The sequence below is a fragment of the Geotrypetes seraphini genome, chromosome 12, assembly GCF_902459505.1.
Source record: "Geotrypetes seraphini chromosome 12, aGeoSer1.1, whole genome shotgun sequence".
Lineage (NCBI taxonomy): Eukaryota > Metazoa > Chordata > Amphibia > Gymnophiona > Dermophiidae > Geotrypetes > Geotrypetes seraphini.
In genome coordinates, this window is record NC_047095.1 from 72,120,481 (window position 1) to 72,140,629 (window position 20,149).

The 20,149-nt window shown below is 44.9% G+C and overlaps 2 protein-coding genes across 7 annotated transcripts in view; both read right to left on the minus strand.

The window, feature by feature from the left end:
- PTCH2 (patched 2) overlaps positions 1-12,130 on the minus strand; it is a 120,658-nt gene extending 108,528 nt beyond the window's left edge. For 5 of the 6 annotated variants that reach the window (XR_004536572.1, XM_033915872.1, XM_033915871.1 and 2 more), the window contains exons 1-2: positions 11,973-12,130; positions 74-266 (exon numbers count right to left, since the gene is read on the minus strand). Coding sequence is in view for 5 of the 6 variants with exons in the window: in XM_033915872.1 (XP_033771763.1) it covers positions 74-266; positions 11,973-12,107 (328 nt within the window). In the remaining variant the exon portion in view is untranslated. Of the gene's footprint in view, positions 1-73; positions 267-5,506; positions 5,634-11,972 lie in introns of those variants that run through there. The other variant, XM_033915870.1, reaches the window with a different exon arrangement.
- Positions 12,034-20,149, minus strand: part of EIF2B3 (eukaryotic translation initiation factor 2B subunit gamma) — a 30,474-nt gene continuing 22,358 nt past the window's right edge. The window contains exons 11-12 of the mRNA XM_033915875.1: positions 15,851-15,954; positions 12,034-12,203 (exon numbers count right to left, since the gene is read on the minus strand). Of these exons, the coding sequence (XP_033771766.1) occupies positions 12,151-12,203; positions 15,851-15,954 (157 nt within the window). The 3' untranslated portion in view covers positions 12,034-12,150. The remainder of the gene's footprint in view (positions 12,204-15,850; positions 15,955-20,149) is intronic.

Consider the following 20,149-nt stretch of genomic DNA (forward strand, 5'->3'; position numbering starts at 1 on the left):
AGCACCAGAAATACTGAAGAAGTCACCTTCCACTACTAAACTGTCCTCCCTTTCACACCCTCCCAAGTCTTACCTTCCACCCAGAGTCGCTCAATGTCTGTCTCGATGGAAGCAACCCGTAGTCCCACAGCCAGTGCACCGAACAGTAACAGACCAAGAAGAAGCACCTTCCCACAGTGCCGCTGAATCTGGCAGCCTAGGGAGAAAAGCAATGCCTGGAAGTGGGCTCTCAGCCAGAGCGGAGCTTTCTGGCCTACAGCTTTACCCTGCAAGAAAAGACAGAGAAAAGGGTGGTGAAAAGGAAAGACAATATGCTGTGTACACAACACAATCCGCATCCCACTGTAAGAAACCCCCCAACATAATAGAAATAGAAATTCACTGCACACGGCATCTCACTGTAAAATCCCCCCCAAACAGAAATCTACTACATCTCACTGGAAACCCCGCTCCCAATATAACAGAGAGGACCACTGCATCTCGCTGTAAGAAACCCCCAACAGAGAGTATCACTGCATCTCACTGTAAGATTCCCCCCAACAGAAATCTACTACATCTCACTGGAAACCCCAGTCCCAATATAACAGAGAGGACCATTGCATCTCGCTGTGAGAAACCCCCAACAGAGAGTACCACTGCATCTCACTGCAAAAAAACTCTACAAAACAGAAATCCACTGTACACTGCACCTCACTGTTAGATTCCCCCCTCCCCAACAGAAATCTACTGCATCTCACTGGAAACCCCGCTCCCAATATAAGAGAGGACCACTGCATCTCGCTGTGAGAAACCCCCAACAGAGAGTACCACTGCATCTCACTGCAAAAAAACTCTACAAAACAGAAATCCACTGTACACTGCACCTCACTGTTAGATTCCCCCCTCCCCAATAGAAATCTACTACATCTCACTGGAAACCCCGCTCCCAATATAACAGAGAGGACCATTGCATCTCGCTGTGAGAAACCCCCAACAGAGAGTACCACTGCATCTCACTGTAAGATTCCCCCCAACAGAAATCTACTACATCTCACTGGAAACCCTGCTCCCAATATAACAGAGAGGACCATTGCATTTCGCTGTGAGAAACCCCCAATAGAGAGTACCACTGCATCTCACTGCAAAAAACCCTCTACAAAACAGAAATCCACTGTACACTGCACCTCACTGTTAGATTCCCCCCTCCCCAACAGAAATCTACTGCATCTCACTGGAAACCCCGCTCCCAATATAAGAGAGGACCACTGCATCTCGCTGTGAGAAACCCCCAATAGAGAGTACCACTGCATCTCACTGCAAAAAACCCTCTACAAAACAGAAATCCACTGTACACTGCACCTCAGTGTTAGATTCCCCCCCAATAGAAATCTACTACATCTCACTGGAAACACTGCTCCCAATATAACAAAGAAGACCACTGCATCTCGCTGTAAGAAACCCCCAACAGAGAGTATCACTGCATCTCACTGTAAGATTCCCCCCAACAGAAATCTACTACATCTCACTGGAAACCCCGCTCCCAATATAACAGAGTACCACTGCATCTCACTGCAAAAAAAAAACCCTCTACAAAACAGAAATCCACTGTACACTGCACCTCACTGTTAGATTCCCCCTCCCCAACAGAAATCTACTGCATCTCACTGGAAACCCCGCTCCCAATATAAGAGAGGACCACTGCATCTCGCTGTGAGAAACCCCCAATAGAGAGTACCACTGCATCTCACTGCAAAAAACCCTCTACAAAACAGAAATCCACTGTACACTGCACCTCAGTGTTAGATTCCCCCCCAATAGAAATCTACTACATCTCACTGGAAACACTGCTCCCAATATAACAAAGAAGACCACTGCATCTCGCTGTAAGAAACCCCCAACAGAGAGTATCACTGCATCTCACTGTAAGATTCCCCCCAACAGAAATCTACTACATCTCACTGGAAACCCCAGTCCCAATATAACAGAGAGGACCATTGCATCTCGCTGTGAGAAACCCCCAACAGAGAGTACCACTGCATCTCACTGCAAAAAAACTCTACAAAACAGAAATCCACTGTACACTGCACCTCACTGTTAGATTCCCCCCTCCCCAACAGAAATCTACTGCATCTCACTGGAAACCCCGCTCCCAATATAAGAGAGGACCACTGCATCTCGCTGTGAGAAACCCCCAACAGAGAGTACCACTGCATCTCACTGCAAAAAAACTCTACAAAACAGAAATCCACTGTACACTGCACCTCACTGTTAGATTCCCCCCTCCCCAATAGAAATCTACTACATCTCACTGGAAACCCCGCTCCCAATATAACAGAGAGGACCATTGCATCTCGCTGTGAGAAACCCCCAACAGAGAGTACCACTGCATCTCACTGTAAGATTCCCCCCAACAGAAATCTACTACATCTCACTGGAAACCCTGCTCCCAATATAACAGAGAGGACCATTGCATTTCGCTGTGAGAAACCCCCAATAGAGAGTACCACTGCATCTCACTGCAAAAAACCCTCTACAAAACAGAAATCCACTGTACACTGCACCTCACTGTTAGATTCCCCCCTCCCCAACAGAAATCTACTGCATCTCACTGGAAACCCCGCTCCCAATATAAGAGAGGACCACTGCATCTCGCTGTGAGAAACCCCCAATAGAGAGTACCACTGCATCTCACTGCAAAAAACCCTCTACAAAACAGAAATCCACTGTACACTGCACCTCAGTGTTAGATTCCCCCCCAATAGAAATCTACTACATCTCACTGGAAACACTGCTCCCAATATAACAAAGAAGACCACTGCATCTCGCTGTAAGAAACCCCCAACAGAGAGTATCACTGCATCTCACTGTAAGATTCCCCCCAACAGAAATCTACTACATCTCACTGGAAACCCCGCTCCCAATATAACAGAGTACCACTGCATCTCACTGCAAAAAAAAACCCTCTACAAAACAGAAATCCACTGTACACTGCACCTCACTGTTAGATTCCCCCTCCCCAACAGAAATCTACTGCATCTCACTGGAAACCCCGCTCCCAATATAAGAGAGGACCACTGCATCTCGCTGTGAGAAACCCCCAATAGAGAGTACCACTGCATCTCACTGCAAAAAACCCTCTACAAAACAGAAATCCACTGTACACTGCACCTCAGTGTTAGATTCCCCCCCAATAGAAATCTACTACATCTCACTGGAAACACTGCTCCCAATATAACAAAGAAGACCACTGCATCTCGCTGTAAGAAACCCCCAACAGAGAGTATCACTGCATCTCACTGTAAGATTCCCCCCAACAGAAATCTACTACATCTCACTGGAAACCCTGCTCCCAATATAACAGAGAGTACCACTGCATCTCACTGGAAAAAAAACCCTCTACAAAACAGAAATCCACTGTACACTGCACCTCACTGTTAGATTCCCCCCTCCCCAACAGAAATCTACTGGAAACCCCGCTCCCAATATAACAGAGAGGACCACTGCATCTCGCTGTGAGAAACCCCCAACAGAGAGTACTACTGCATCTCACTGTAAGATTCCCCCCAACAGAAATCTACTTCATCTCACTGGAAACCCCGCTCCCAATATAACAGAGAGGACCACTGCATCTCGCTGTAAGAAAACACCAACAAAAATCAACTGTATCCCACTAGAGACCCCCCTATACTAGAGAGGACCACTGCATCTCACTATACCTATGGGCAATGTCTGTATTAGATCAATTCAAATCCAATTTAAAAACTTTTCTGTTCCAGGATTCTTTTGGGTAATAACTGCCCTTGTAAGGACAAACAATTCTCTTCTGGCCTTTTCTCTCCCTATCGTTCTTTTTTTTTTGCAAATATTGTAGTTCTTGCCCATCTCCTTATGTTTGGTGTAAGTCAATTAATTTGTTCCACTAGCATTCATTCCCTAGTATTGTCCAGATCTGTTAATTTTATAATTCTGGTTTTAATGTATCTTTTCTAGAAGCCTGATTAGGTGGTATAAGAAATTTTTAATAATCTTGAAACTTGATAAGAAACCTCCAACAGAAATCCACTGTAACCCCCCCCCACACACACACACACATAAGAGAGAAACACTGCATTTCACTATGAGAAACCCCCTTCCCAACAGATAGGACCTCTGCATCTCACTGAAAGGAAAGCCTTCCCACTTGCTAATATTTCAGTTTCTGCCAGGGACTTGTGCCACTGTTGGATTCAATATACAGTACCTAGACCCACTATATCATTTCCTCTACCATAATCTCCCAACCCTGAAATGTCCTGTCTAAATTAGATTGTAAGCTCTTCTGAGCAGGGACTGTCTATTGTAGGTTAAAATGTACAGCGCTGTGTACGCCTTTCAGTGCTATAGAAATAATAAATAGTAGTGATAGTAGGATACCTGGCTAGATGGACCATTGGTCTGGTCTGGTCCAGTATGGCTATCCTTATGTTGTTAGATAGATCAACTGCATCCCCTACAGAATACCACACTGCACCTCACTAACAGATTCACTAACCCCCATCCATACAAGAAGGGTCTATAATAGTGCAGTGGCTAATGGAGATGGAACAGGAGGGTGGGAGGGTCATGTGCAACACCTCCATCCAAGCTGCCAGAGCCCCTTCCTTCCCCTCGCACCTCCACACTAGTGCTCCCTCTGCTCTAAAGAAGACAAGCTCTTGGGAGCGAGCACACCTTCTATAATCAATGCGATGAAAGCTGATCCTGAAACTGGACAAAGAAGCAAAGACCCCCTAGAAGCAGCCCCAACACCCTCCCACAGGACCAAACAGGCTACCCAGATGCTGGCGCAGAGCCCTGTGGCACATGGAACCTAAGACGGAGCATCTCATTGCCAAGTAGTCAAAATTCAGCTGGTGACATCTAAATCTGTGGACACTACATAACACACAGAGAGACTGTCAGTGCCCTTGACATGGCTGGGCTGGAGCCCATGACTTCCCCTTGGCTTGGCTGCATTTACAGTCTCGTGTACGGATGGCTCAGTGGTTTTCCACACTTCAGCCCTTGCGAGAGTTGCTACGGCTCTGCCTTCTCTAAGGAGAGCTCCAGGCGAGTCACAGCAGGAAGAGACGGCCAGGAGTCCAGGGGCAAGAGAAGGCTGCGGGATCACAGCCTGGCACTTCTGCACCCCAGTTGCTTCTCTCTTTCCTTGTGCCACTAGGCTCAGACTGGCATTCCCCCTAACTGCGGTAGTCACTGTAGCAGCCTAGGCAAGGATCCCATAAAGAGCCCCCCTTACTGCCTGTCAACCAGTGTTCCCAGTGCCCCTCTCCCAGCACTCCCAGTGCCCCCTTCTCTCCTGTTGTTTCTTATTTCTCTAACACAAACAATTGGTCTTCTGAGTAATGTTTCCTCCCTGACCAAACGCATCTCTTCATGCACCATACACACTTGCACTCATGGGTGAGCTGGTGCAAAGCCACATCTCATGCACTCATGCGGTGGACTTGCCTCATGTGTGCACAGCTCGGCTCCGATCGGGACTCACCTTGCGGATCTGCTGCAGGGCGAAGGCGGCGTGGCAGTAGCTGGGTCTCTGCTGCAGATCGGAGGCGGCCCCGGCGGACGGGGGCGCCATCGAGACGGCGACGGAGGCTGCGATCAGCCAGAGGAGGCATCGGGGTCCGGGAGCCTGAGCATCGTCCGTGCTGAGTGCCGGCAGAGGCGGCGGGGGAGGGGCGCGCTTCCTATTGGCCGAGCCGGAGACAAATTCCCAGGCAATCAGCTCTTCTTATCAGCTGCTAAGCAACAGCCCAGATGAAGGGAGGGGGAGACCACCCAGACTGCCCACCTCCCCCCCACTCTTGCATAGCAGGCAATCTGCCACTAATGCGAGCTCACTCCCTGCTGTTCTTCTACTACACAACACACCCGGACACGCATAGAGGGATGCACAGTGCACACACACAGACAGATCTATATACAAATTCACACACACAGATGTATGCACATGTGCACATCCAGAGACAGATCCATATACAAATTCACACACAGATGTATGCACACGTGCACACAGAGAGAGAGATCTATATACAAAATCACACACACAGATGTATGCATATGTGCACACACAGTGACAGATCCATATACAAATTCACACACACAGATGTATGCACACACAGTGACAGATCCATATACAAATTCACACACACAGATGTATGCACAGTGCACACATCCAGACAGATCTATATACAAATTCACACACACAGATGTATGCACACACAGAGAGAGATCTATATACAAATTCACACACACATATGTATGCACATGTGCACACACAGAGACAGATCCATATACAAATTCACACACACAGATGTATGCACACGTGCACACAGAGAGAGAGATCTATATACAAAATCACACACACAGATGTATGCACACACAGTGACAGATCCATATACAAATTCACACACACAGATGTATGCACACACAGAGAGAGATCTATATACAAATTCACACACACATATGTATGCACATGTGCACACACAGAGACAGATCCATATACAAATTCACACACACAGATGTATGCACACGTGCACACAGAGAGATCTATATACAAAATCACACACACAGATGTATGCATATGTGCACACAGAGACAGATCCATATACAAATTCACACACACAGATGTATGCACACGTGCACACAGAGAGAGAGATCTATATACAAAATCACACACACAGATGTATGCATATGTGCACACACAGAGACAGATCCATATACAAATTCACACACACAGATGTATGCACACGTGCACACAGAGAGAGAGATCTATATACAAAATCACACACACACAGATGTATGCATATGTGCACACACAGTGACAGATCCATATACAAATTCACACACACAGATGTATGCACACGTGCACACACAGAGAGAGATCTATATACAAAATCACACACACAGATGTATGCACATGTGCACATCCAGAGACAGATCCATATACAAATTCACACACACAGATGTATGCACACGTGCACACACAGAGAGAGATCTATATACAAAATCACACACACAGATGTATGCACACACACAGATAGATGTATATACAAATTCACACACAGATATATGCACAGTGCACACATCCCATCCAAACACTGAGCTATATACACAAGCATACAATTCACACATAGATGTATGCACATCCAGAAATAGATCTATACACAGATATGTATGCACAGTATACACATAGAGACTGATCTATATACAAATTCACACACACAGATGTATGCACAGTGCACACATCTGGAGACAGATCTCTCTATATAAGCATACAAATTCACACACAGAGATGTACGCACAGTGCTCACATCCAGAGATAGTTTTCTAAACTGCCCCCACACATTTTGTATAAGTATATGGAATACAAATATGTTCCAGAATTAAGTCACAGTGTCAAATGAATGTGTCATCCGTGATTTTCAAAAAAGTTCAAGACTTGAAGTGTGAATTTGGAACTTGTACACAGAAATATACCGAAATGCAGCATTTTCATGGGGAAGTGTACACTTTATTCAAATAAAAGGCAGCCAAGTGACTAAGCAACTGCTCTTTAAATAATATGGGTGGAGGGTGGGAGGGGCACAGGCGGTGCTAACTCCTATGTGCACAACCTACAGATTCCAGTAATTATTTAGACCCTTGCTGCTTTTACAAGGCTGCCATCGCACAGGGTCTCTGGCTGCTAATATAGGTTGTCTGGACGTTATGCAATAGGCCAGTGGTCTCCAGCCTTTTCCATGTAAAGGGCCACAAAGTGGATACAGGACAGCTCCAGGGCCACCAACATTTTATATTCAAATCTTTTTAGTAAATTCCTGCACCCTCTGGGATATAATTTTTGTATATATGGATCCCAGATGTTCAAAAATAGAATTTCCTTTTCCGGGTCCCCCTGGCATCTCACTAGTCGATGCAACTGGTAACACCAGTGCCAGAAAGCAGGGGGGATCAGTAGCAGCTCAAGTTTGCAAAATGAATCAAACGCATCCGATGTCCCCTGTCAATTTGTCCATACGCTTCAGGCATGCCTAGCACCAACTGAGCTGCTGTGTCGACCTGTCCAGAAGAGCTGACATATAATCTACTATATGAATCCAGAATCTCTGAATTTTGGGGCAAGTCCAGAGAGCATGATCAAAGGTGTTATCCATTTGCATGTAGGGGTTTGAATACCTCCAGTAGAAAATAATTGCTGATAATAGCTTTCCCTTAAGCAAGCACTCTGTGACAACTGTGACATCCAATTCCACCCCCAATCCCAATGACGACATTAATCATTTTGATTCTACGAGCACATCGCCATTCAACAGCGCAAAGTCATGCGAGCAAATGCAAGCGATGAAGGTGCATACAACATTCCACCTTGATGCAAAGTTTCCTCTCATTTGCAAACCTATCAAGCTACTATTCAAATGAAAGGTGTCTGTCCACCAGCAACCAATACATCTGTAATTCCACGTTGCTTAGATTTGGGGGGCTGAGCTGCAGCAGAGGTACACCGTTGGGAGGTTTTAGCAGTACATAAAAATCGCCATACTGGCACAGACCGAAGGTCCATCAAGCCCAGTCTCCTGTTTCCAACAGTGGCCAACCCAGGTCCCAAGTACCTGACAGAAACCCAAAGAGTAGCAACATTCCTGAGCTGAGATTGTGATGTCATAATGCCTCATTCCACCGATGCCAAAGAGCCAAACTCATCAGTGATGTCACAAAGGCTTGATTGTCCTGTATTTGGCTCACATAAGAGCTGCCATACTGGGACAGACCAAAGGTCCATTGAGACCAGTATCCTGTTTCCAACAGTGGCCAATCCAGGTCCCAAGAAGTAAAACAGATTTTATGCTGCTTATCCTAAGAATAAGTAGTGGACTTCCCTAAGCCATCTCAATAATGGCCTATGGACTTCTCTTTTAGGAAACTATCCAAACCTTTTTTTAAACCCTGCTAAGCTGATGTCACTACATTATCCAGCAACAAATTCCAGAGTTCAATTACACGTTGTGTGAATAAATATTTTCTCCATTTTATTTTAAATCTACTAATTAATAGCTTCATCATTTGTCCCCTAGTCCTAATATTTTTGGAAAGAATGAACAAGCGATTCACATCTACCCTTTCCACTCCACTCAGTATTTTATAGACCTCTATCATATCCTCCCTTACCTGTCTCTTCTCCAAGCTGAAGAGCCCTGGCCGCTTTAGCCTCTCCTCATAGGGAAGTTGTCCCAAACCTTTATCATTTTTGTCACCCTTTTCTGTATCTTTTCTAATTCCATTGTATCTTTTTTGAGATACAACCAGAATTGCACACAGTTTTCAAGGTGTGGCCGTACCATAGAGCGATCCAAGGGCATTAGAACATTTTCATCTTTGTTTTCCGTTCCTTTCCTGATCATTCCTAACATTCTATTTGCTTTCTTAGTTGCACATTGAGCTGAGGGTTTCAATGTATTTATTTATTTTTAGCTCAGAACAGGTTACAAATCAGGTATTTCAAGCATTTTCCCTGTCTGTCCCGGTGGGCTCAAAGTCTTTCTCCAACCTCACGTGGAAATGTCATAGGAATAGTGGGGTGGGGAAGGGTGGGTGTGAGAGAGGAGAGAGAGATGATCTCTGGTCTAGCTGAGCTTGAGTCACTGTGTCATTCTTACTAATCTGGCTGAGTTCGGATCACTCACTGTCTGTCTTGGAAGAAGGCATTGGCTTCTTTCTGCAGGAAAGCTGTGGGTTACGTTTTCATTCAGAACATTTCAGAAGTTTCTCTGGGAAGTCACTGCTTATTCTTAAGTCATAGTAAAGAAGGGAGGGATTTTAGGAATTTGTCCTTTCGGAAGAATTCTGCATCAGACTAAATAATACTGATAATCCAGATCCTGCTATAGTGTCTCCTCCCTCTCCCTCCCAAAGAAACAGCAGTACATGGCGTTATGATATCGGGGCACTGCAGACAGTTCAGCACCACAGTCAGCTCTTGTGACAGACAGATGGACAGACAGATGGACTTGAAAATCAAAAGGACTTTTTATGAAATGGCAAAGCACCTGCACAGTGGCAAATCAGGCGGTCAAACTCAGGTCGCTGGTGACCCCACTTGCCAAAGGCGACGACTGGAACTCCAGGGCTTGGAGGGACAATTTAAATACAAGACATTGCGAATGAGACTGATCCGAGCCAGACCAGACCCAGCTGCTGGAACATCAAAGTAGCCGTTGGGAATGTCCGTCCCTCTGCTCAGGGACCCTGCTGGGAGTGACTGTCTGGCTGTCCTCTCTGCTCATAGACCCTATTCTCAATGTCTGTCTCACTGCACAGCGACCCTGCTGGAAGTGAGTGTCCATCTCTTTGCTCCTGGACCCTGTTGCGTATGACTATCTGCTCAAAGTCCCATTAATGTCCGTATTTCCGCTACGGTTTTCTAGTCAGTACACTATTTGCAGGGTGCCAGACAGCTACAGCTATCATTACAGCCTCTGAGATGTCTGTGTAACTGCTGTGCTGGGTGGCATCTCATGGGAACCTCTTTGCCATACAGCCGACTGCAGTGCTATCCATTATCTCATCTCCACCACTTCTCCTGGGAGACTGTTCCAGCATCTACCACCCTTTCCTTAGATTATTCCTGAGCCTATCACCTCTTAACTTCATCCCACTCTGGAGTTTCCTTTCAAATGAAAGAGATTTGCCTCAGGCACATTTATGCCACGTAGGTATTATATCTCCCCTCTCCTGCCTTTCCTCCAAAGTGTATATATTGTGAACTTTAAGTCTGGACCTGCAGGGTGCTAGACCCATGTTGGTCTCACCAGTCATCAATACCTCCTTTTTCCTACTGGCCATAGCTCTTCCTATGCACCCTAGCATCCTTCTAGCTTTCAGAAACAAAAAACACTGCAGTGAAGATGATATCCAAGATGTAGGCTTTATTGAAAATACAGTCAATTAACTGATTGACTGTATTTTCAATAAAGAACATAAGAATTTCCGCTGCTGGGTCAGACCAGTGGTCCATCGCGCCCAGCAGTCCGCTCACGCAGCGGCCCCCACCCTCTCGTTTCACACTTTCACCTCTCCAACCCCTTGCCCTTTCCTCTAACCCGCTCCTTGTGTGGTGTCTGTCATAACATTCTCCTGCTTTCAAATCTTATTGTGAAATCGGGTTTCTAAGTCCTCGTTACTCCCTCCTCCCCATGACTGTCCTAGAAATATTTAGAGTCTGGATATCTAAACTCTCGCTCATCACACCTCCCCCTCTACTGTAGCTTCCAATGTCATTTCCTGTATTGTCCCCCATGTCAATAAGAATCTATAAAATCAGACTTATTACAGAAAATGCAATTCCCAGAGGAGCACTCAGTGCAATACTAGGGAGGGGAATCATTGGTGACACTCGGAAAGTGTCATATGCTGAAGAGATGGGTCAGGGGAGATAGGATAGAGGCCTATAAAAATACTAAGTGGAGTGGAACGAGTAAATGTGAATCACTTGTTTACTCTTTCAAAAATTATACTAGGACCAGGGAGCATGTAAATAAAACAAATCAGAGAAAATATTTCTTCACTCAATGTGTAATTAAATTCTGGAATTCATTGCCAGAGAATGTGGTGAAAGCAGTTAGCTTAGCAGGGTTTAAAAAAGGTTTGGATAACTTCCTAAAACAAAAGTCCATAAGCCATTATTAAGATGGACTTGGGGAAATCCACTGCCTATTCCTAGGATAAGCAGCATAAAATTCGTTTTACTCCTTGGGATGTTGCCAGGTAACAGGACACTGGGCTTGATGGATCTATGCGGTCTATCCCAGTTTGGCAACTCTTATGTTCTTATGCATCGCACTGCTCTCTCTGACTCTTCTATATCAGGTCAAGTTTCAAGTTTATTAAAAATCTGATTAATCGCTTGTCAAACTTCCCTTCCTTGTGGTATGAAACACTATGGTACAGGAACTCACATGACATGATGAATCTTGGCCAGACCTTGCACTGAACACGCACAGAAAGCAGCACACCATGGCAAGACAGAATATGTTTTTTATTAGGTTATAAATAAAAGAATGCGGGAGAGCAGGAGCTGGTGGGGGCAGCATCTCAATCTAAGAAATATAAAATCCATTGATGAACCCAGGGCCATCATATCTCCATGAGCTGCTCAGTGCCAGCGATCACTTCATTAAGATGCTTAGCTGCAAGAGAGAAAAAGAACAGGAATTATCAGGGAGACAGGCATGAAGAGCTGATCCCTCCCCACAAGCTCATACTCTCAGGGCAAGATACCACTGTGACACATGGGCCCACTGCAACAGGAGGTCAACAGATGAAACTCTTAGGTGGACTCGAAGCTAAAAAGGAGATACCGGTAAAGAGTTAATGAGAAATTGGAGGACAGAGGACATTTATCGAAGGACAATCTAAGATCTTGAGTGAGGATGCCTTGAAATAGCCGAGTGATGACGCAGAGAGAGAAATAAGAGAGGGAGAAAGGGGACATAAGGAGGAGAGATGTCATATGGGAAGGTAGATGGAGAGAGGAACTCCACAAACACAAGACAGGCTGAGAAATGATGGAAGAACGGCAGAAGGACCCAGCAGTTCAGCCATAGTTTCTTTTAATTTTGATTAAACGCTTCTCCAGGGGTACAAAGCGTTGTACATAGAGGAGATGAATATATTAAATAATTAAACGTAGACCAACAAAACAAACATACTTATGACATGAAAACATTGGAAGAAAAGGGAAGAACTACAATTTATTACAAAAGAATACATAAAAGGAAAATTTGGACTTGGAGGATGAGACCATCTTGGTTTTTCCTGTTGCCTAGAGCAGGATGGAGCCCCGTTAAGTTCTGGATGTTGGCACTGTCCTCTTGAAGCAGGACATTGGATCATTTGCTGGTTTTTGTCCATTGATACAAACATTTTGGAAATCTATTTGGAGAATCTTGTAGCTTTAACATATGACACGGTGTTATTTGGGACAATGTTGAGAGCTAAAAGTCAACTTTCATCTTATGACAATAAACTTCTTCTGATAACGTAACTGATTTTGAGAAATTGGAAAAACTTGGACAGGTTGAGCTACAGTTTTTGGGGGGAATCCTGTCATTTTTTTAAATGGAGCGGGTGTTGGCTGTACAACATGGAAATTATAAAAAAATGTTGAAGGTTTGTAAGGATTGATGTTATTTTTGGTCATTTCATTATACACATCCAGGGGGTGGGGGGGGATTTACAGGATAATTCTAACCTGATCATTTTTAATGAATTATTAATTTAGGGGTGGGGGAGTTAAAGTGATTGTTAGGTAAATCTACTAGTTAAAAGTACTTTTGTGTATATAGCTGTTGTGCACAATGATTGTTTGAAACTTAATAAAGATTTAAAAAAAAAAAAAGGAAAATACAATAGGGAAGGGAGACAAATTAAGTAATGCGGAAGTAAATACATATGTAAGAAATCAATTATAGGCGTCTTTAAAGAGAAAGCATTTTAGGCTGCTTTTGAATTTCTGCAAGTTTTGTTCGGCTCTGAAGGAGTTCCAAATTAACAGGGCAGTGACTGAGAAAATGGTTGTTCACCCTCTCCAAGGTAGGGAGAACGAGAGGACAATCTCTAAAGTTGAAAGGGGATCGATTCGGTACGAACGTAAGGAAGTTCTTCTTCACCCAGAGGGTGGTGGAAAACTGGAACGCTCTTCCGGAGGCTGTCATAGGGGAAAACACCCTCCAGGGATTCAAGACAAGTTCCTGCTGAACGCAGTTAAGGCACTGGACACAATGGACCACTGGTCTGACCCAGCAGCAGCAATTCTTAGGTTCTTATGTAATGAGAGTACGACGAGCACCAATTATTTTTAAGGATGGACATTAAGGGAATGTTGACTTGGATTTCACAGCTAGAGTAAGGAGTTTGAGAAACAAGATGAATACGGGCATAATTTGTATAAAAAAGAGACAACCTTTGGATATTCCAAAAAGTAGCCAAATATACTACCGTGCAGCCGTAGAGAAAAAGAGAAAGACAACTCTTCCTCCTTGGAAAACTTGAGGGAAAGAGAAAATCTTTGCAACTAGGATCTTGATCACCAAAGAAGATCCAAAATAATAAACTGAAACAGCTCGAGGAGATAGGAAGAAAATAATTGACAGAAAACCCCAAACAATTGTACAGTGAAAGGTGGAGAAGTTTAGGATAATTTGGAAGGGGTAAACCTTACCCCTATGGAATGACTTGAAGTAACAAGGTTAAAAACAGCCCCAAATTGTAAGAGTCCTGGCCCAATTCTTTTGGGCTCAAACATTTAACATTCTTCCACCAATTGATCACTGCAATAGATGCTGATATTAAGATGGCAATAGAGCAGAAGGGACAAAAGACCGGTTAATCTTTAATAAAGTCATCAGGACCAGTGTATAAAAAGCAGAAATCTTAGTATAGCATAAAAAAGCCTTTGATGGTGTCCCAGGAAATGTACAAAAATCAACCTACAAAAGAACAAACAATTGCCACACTGGGACATATCGAAGGTCCATCGAGCCCATTATCTTGTGGCCAACCCAGCTCACAGGTACCTGGCAAGATCCCAAGGAGAAAAACAGATTTGATGCTGCTTAGCCTAGAAATAAGCAGTGGATTTCCCCAAACCATCTGAAGAATGGACTTTGGACTCCCCTTTTAGGAAATAAGCCAAACCTTTTTTAAACCCGGCAAAGCTAACTGATTTCACCACATTCTCCAGCAACGAATTCCAGAGTTTAATTACACAGTGTGTGAAATATTTTCTCCGGTTTGTTTTAAATCTACTACTTAGTAGCTTCATCGCATACCCCCTAGACCTAGTATTTTTGGAAAGAGTGAACAAGCGATTCACATCTACCCTTTCCAGTCAGCATTTTATAGACCTGGAAAACTGGAATGCTCTTCCAAAGGCTGTTATGTGGGAAATCACCCTCCAGGGATTCAAGACAAAGTTAGACAAGTTCCTGCTGAACAAGGACGTACACTGATAGGGCTAGTCTCATTTAGGGCACTGGTCTTTGACCTAAGGGCCGCCACGTGAGCAGACTGCCGGGCACGATGGACCTTTGGTCTGACCCAGCAGCTGCAATTCTTATGTTCTATCATATCACCCTTTACCTGTCCCTTCTTCAAGTTGAAGAGCCGTAGCTGCTTTAGCCTTTTCTCATAAGGAAGTCCCTCTTATAATTTTTGTGACCCTTCTCTGTACCTTTTCTAATTCCACTACATCTTTTTTGAGATATGGTGACCAGAACACAGTATTCGAGGTGCGGCCGTACCATAGAGCGATCCAAGGACATTAGAACATTTTCCTTTTTGTTTTCCATTCCTTTCCAGATCATTCCTAACGTTCTATTTGCTTTCTTAGCTGCCGCCACACACTCAGCCACTGTGCAAATGGGATACTGGGCTAGATGGACCATTGCTCTGATGGACCATTGCTCTGATCCAGTATGGCTAAGTAATGCAAGTACTAGCAGTAAATTTGAGGGACTGAGATCCTGGCTTAGAAATGAGGTTCATTCCTGTCATGGTAGGCATGAAACAAACTCATTTGGAGAAACTGCCCCAAACACAGGGACACTCTAAAAGCACACAAATGGGGAACAGAGAGGGGAGGGAGACTGCATGTTCAGTGGGGCTGGCATAGTAAGAAAATGGAAACTGAAAAGCAGAAAAGGGCACTCAGAAAAAGACTGATGCACACAAGCATGGAATCCCATTCACATCCAGAACAAGCAGACGGTGGGGATTAGAACTCCATTTCCCAGAAGCAGGGCAGTCACCCTGACACCTCCACACCCAGGCTTACATTTTGCTTCTATGTGCTGACTATTTCCAATCAGACAGTTCTCGATGTAGGCTCCCTTCTTGATCCAAGCAGAATTGCAAATGATGCTTCTATGGATGCTGCACCTGGTGTGGGACAAAGGGAGAGAGTTGAATGACAAGCAAACCACTGCTGCAACACCCACAGAATTAAACATCTAGGAAGGCACTCCTGGACATAGGGGAAGCCTCTGGATGTCGCTACTCCTTGGGTTTTGGCCAGGTACTAGGCATCGTGAGAACGGGCTACTGGGCTCGAGGTTCTTATTAGCACCACAAGCAGAGACAAGTAGGTACAGGGGCATTCTCAACATTCCCATGAAGTGAGGGCAATGGTTGTAATGCTCCTAGTTCTCACACTGAAGTCTTTCTGTTACTTAAAAAAGTGAGTCTAGCTGCTCTAAATTCATCTCCACCTCCCTGTCTGATCCTGTTGAAAAGTGCTTGTCTGAGCTCTATCACTATGGCTGAGAAACCCTCAGTCTATACGAGGAGACGGTAGGCCTGAGGCAGGGAGGTCTCCGTCTCCCTTTGAGCCCTGGTGAGCTTTGTAAAATCCACTTCATTTATGACTGAAGGATGTAAGTGTTTTCAACTACGACCGATTCTTTTGCAAAGGCATTAGGCTAAGAGATGAAGGAAGGACGGGGAAGCTAAGCGCGACCTGGAATTACAACTCTGCAGTCCACGATTGGCTGCTCGATGCTCCCAGGAGAAAAGAGCTTGAATGGGAGCGATCAGGACCTCCAGTGCAGCTCAGCCTGCAAGAGTGGGCTAGAAGCGCAGGAGCTCCAGAGTAGAGGCACAATTGCCTTCCTCGTGTGCTCAGGAAGGCCAAGTTGCTACTGCTGAGTCAGTGTGCAAGAGTACACGGCTCTGTCAATGCACCTCACTCCTGCTATTATAGTGCTGAGATCCTCCCCACTACTCCAATAGACTACCACTACTATTAATTATTTCTATAATGCTACCAGACCTACACAAAAGACAGTCCCTGCTCCAAAGAGCTTACAATCTAAACAGACAAACATAATCTAATGGATACAGTTAAGGGGAACGGTTATTCTACTGGCTGGGTGGGAGGGCAGTGGGGAGGAGGGCTATGGATTGAAGGCTATATTAAAAAGGGAAGGGGCTTGGCGGAGTAGTTTATTCCAGGCACAGGGACCCCCCCACAACAGAGCTCTGCCAATGCACCTTGCTCCCACATCCCACCGAGGTGCTTCTGTGGAATGATACTTCTGTTGTTCCGCTGCCCTCCTGAAAAAGGTGGAAGAGAAATAATGCGGTGGAATTCCACAAAGCCTGGATAAGCACAGAGGAAATGACATCAACTGCAGAGCTGCTAAGTTACTCAGTTCCAGGAGGGAGACTCCAGTCCTGGTTTTAGCTTACATCCTAAAACAATGTGGAATTTGTAGTCCCCAATTTCACCCACTGAAATTAGTGTTGCAGATCCTGTTATGTGGGTTCCTGACATTTGAAATGAAACTGGCCAGGCTACCTGAAGGCAATGGCCTGAATGCGCCGTTTCAGTCTGGGTTTCTATATGACTGCTGCATCGTGCTGGTATTCAGGAGTTCGTATCTTATTCAGCTGAGATATTGTCTACATATGAACCTAGGTGAATACTACACTTTTCTAGCCAGATCCTGCATGCACTGTCTCTGGTCTTACCTGCTAATATCCTTTCCTCAAGTGCTACTAAACTAGTCCAGAACCAATGGGTTATCTCCACCAAGCAGCAGAACAAAGACAGAGCTAATCAAATTTGAGCTTAGCCCTTCAGTACTGAGCTAACAAAGCAAAAAAAAAAAAAAACCACAAACCCCCATCGATTGCCTTAAAAAGTATGGAGGGGAGCACTTAGGAATCAATTATTAAAGGTCCCTAACTTCTGGAATAAGGAGAAATTAGGTCCTTCCCTGTTCATTTTCTTTCTTTTAGTCCCTCCAGACAGGCATAGAACGGATGGGTTTACGCTCCTCTGCCAGCAGGTGGAGACTGAGACACATTGACTTTTGGCAGTCGTACAAGTGGACTGTACAGTCCCATCTACATTGGTCTGACGAATAGCCAAGCAGAAACTAACTAGGCTGAAAAATAACATTCCAACTCCACATGCACATGGAGAAGCCAAAGAAAAATACTGATTAGGAAAGCAACCTTTCAGAAAGGCCCCACAGTTCGCCAGCTAAAGCAGCCTGACCAAGATCCCAAACAACCCAGAGAAATAGATCAAGGAAGTGCACTAGGTATCATTTCTTTAGATTTCAGCAAAGCCTTTGACACAGTTCCTCATAGGAGGCCTGAAGTTAGGACCAAAGTGGTGAACTGGGTTACAAACTGGTTGACGTCAGATGTCAGAGGGTGGTATTAATGGAATTTGCTTGGAGGAAGGAAAGGTAAGTAGTTGAGTGCCTCAAGGATCGGTGCTGGGACAGATTCTTTTCAATACATTTGTGAGCAACATTGCCAAAAAATAAGGAGGAAAGGTTTGCTTTTTTACAGATGATATCAAGATTGGTAACAGAGTGTAAAGCATGAAAAAGGATCTGCAAAAGAAGGAAGAATGGTCTGATGTCTGGCAACAAAAATTCAAAACAAAGAAGTGCAGAATTCTGAGGGCTACATATGTGCTGGGAGGCGAGAGGCTGATTTGCAGGGATGGAGAGAGGGACCTTGGGATGATAGTGTGACAAGGCGGCAGCTGTAGCCAGGAGGATGCTAGGCCTTATAGAAAGGGATGTAACCAGCAGAAGAAAGAGGTGTTGATGCCCCTGTACAGGTCACTGGTGAGGCCTCACTTATTGTGTTCAATTTTGGAGCCGTATCTGGCCAAGGATATAAAAAGACTAGAAGAGATCCAGAGGGAAGTGACGAAAATGCACCAAAGAAGTACAAGAAGAGACTAGAAGACCTCAACATGTCTACTCTGGAGGAGAGACAGGACAGGGGTGATATGAAAGGTATTAATATAGGAGCAAATCTTTTCCAGAGAAGGGAAATTGGTAAAACTAGAGGACATACATTGAGGTTGAGGGGTGGTAGACGTAGGAGTAATGTTACGAAAATCTTTTTCATGGAGAGGGTGGTGGATGCCTGGAATGCCCTCCCAAGGGAGGTGGCAGAGAGGAAAACGGTGACGGAATTCAAAAAAGCATGGGATGAGCACAGAGGATCTCGGATTAGAATAGGAATGGGCAAACCTTCCCCAAAGAAGATGGTTTGGATAGGCTGGAGGGAGCTTCTACAGCAATGCCAATAGTTGGAACCTAAGGACAGGAGCGGGTGGCCCAGAAAGAACAAAGAAAAAAAGACATTGTAATTGAACAGATCAGAGAAGGTTATCATGCCGCTGTAACGGGCCATGGTGTGCCCTCACCTGGAGTACTGCGTCCAGTACTGGTCGCCGTACATGAAGAAGGACACGGTACTACTCGAAAGGGTCCAGAGAAGAGCGACTAAAATGGTTAAGAGGCTGGAGGAGTTGCCGTACAGTGAGAGATTAGAGAAACTGGGCCTCTTCTCCCTCGAACAGAGGAGATTGAGAGGGGACATGATCGAAACATTCAAGGTACTGAAGGGAATAGACTTAGTAGATAAGGACAGGTTGTTCACCCTCTCCAAGGTAGGGAGAACAAGAGGGCACTCTCTAAAATTGAAAGGGGATAGATTCCGTACGAATGTAAGGAAGTTCTTCTTCACCCAGAGAGTGGTAGAAAGGAGAAATTAGGTTCTTACCTGCTAATTTACTTTCTTTTAGCTTCTCCAGACCAGTAGAGGTTAATCTTTACGAATGGGTATATATCCAATCATGACCAGCAGGTGGAGACTGAAAACAAAACTGTGGGACTATACTATACTATACTCCCTTCTCTATTTACATCAGTCTGCCGAATAGCCAAGCAGAACTAAGAACTGGAAAACAGGAAGAAAACAATACTCCGAACAGGAGTAACAAATAACATACCCAAATGCTGTTGGAAAATGCAGAGGAGAAATACCCGAAGGAAAATGTCCCCACAGCTCGCCAGCTAAGCCAGCCGAGCCACAGCCGCTGTTCTTTAATTCTCCCCGGCCCTAGAAAAATACTAGAACCCGCAGCAAAAAACAAAAACTGCCCGCGAAACAGCCCCAACAACAACAACAACAGACAGGGTGGGGACCTCTACTGGTCTGGAGAAGCTAAAAAAGCGGTCCCTGCTGAAACCTGCCCCTGTGTTTGCAATACAGGGGGAAGGTCACCTGAGGTTGCAGACAAAATGGAGGGGCCAGACAG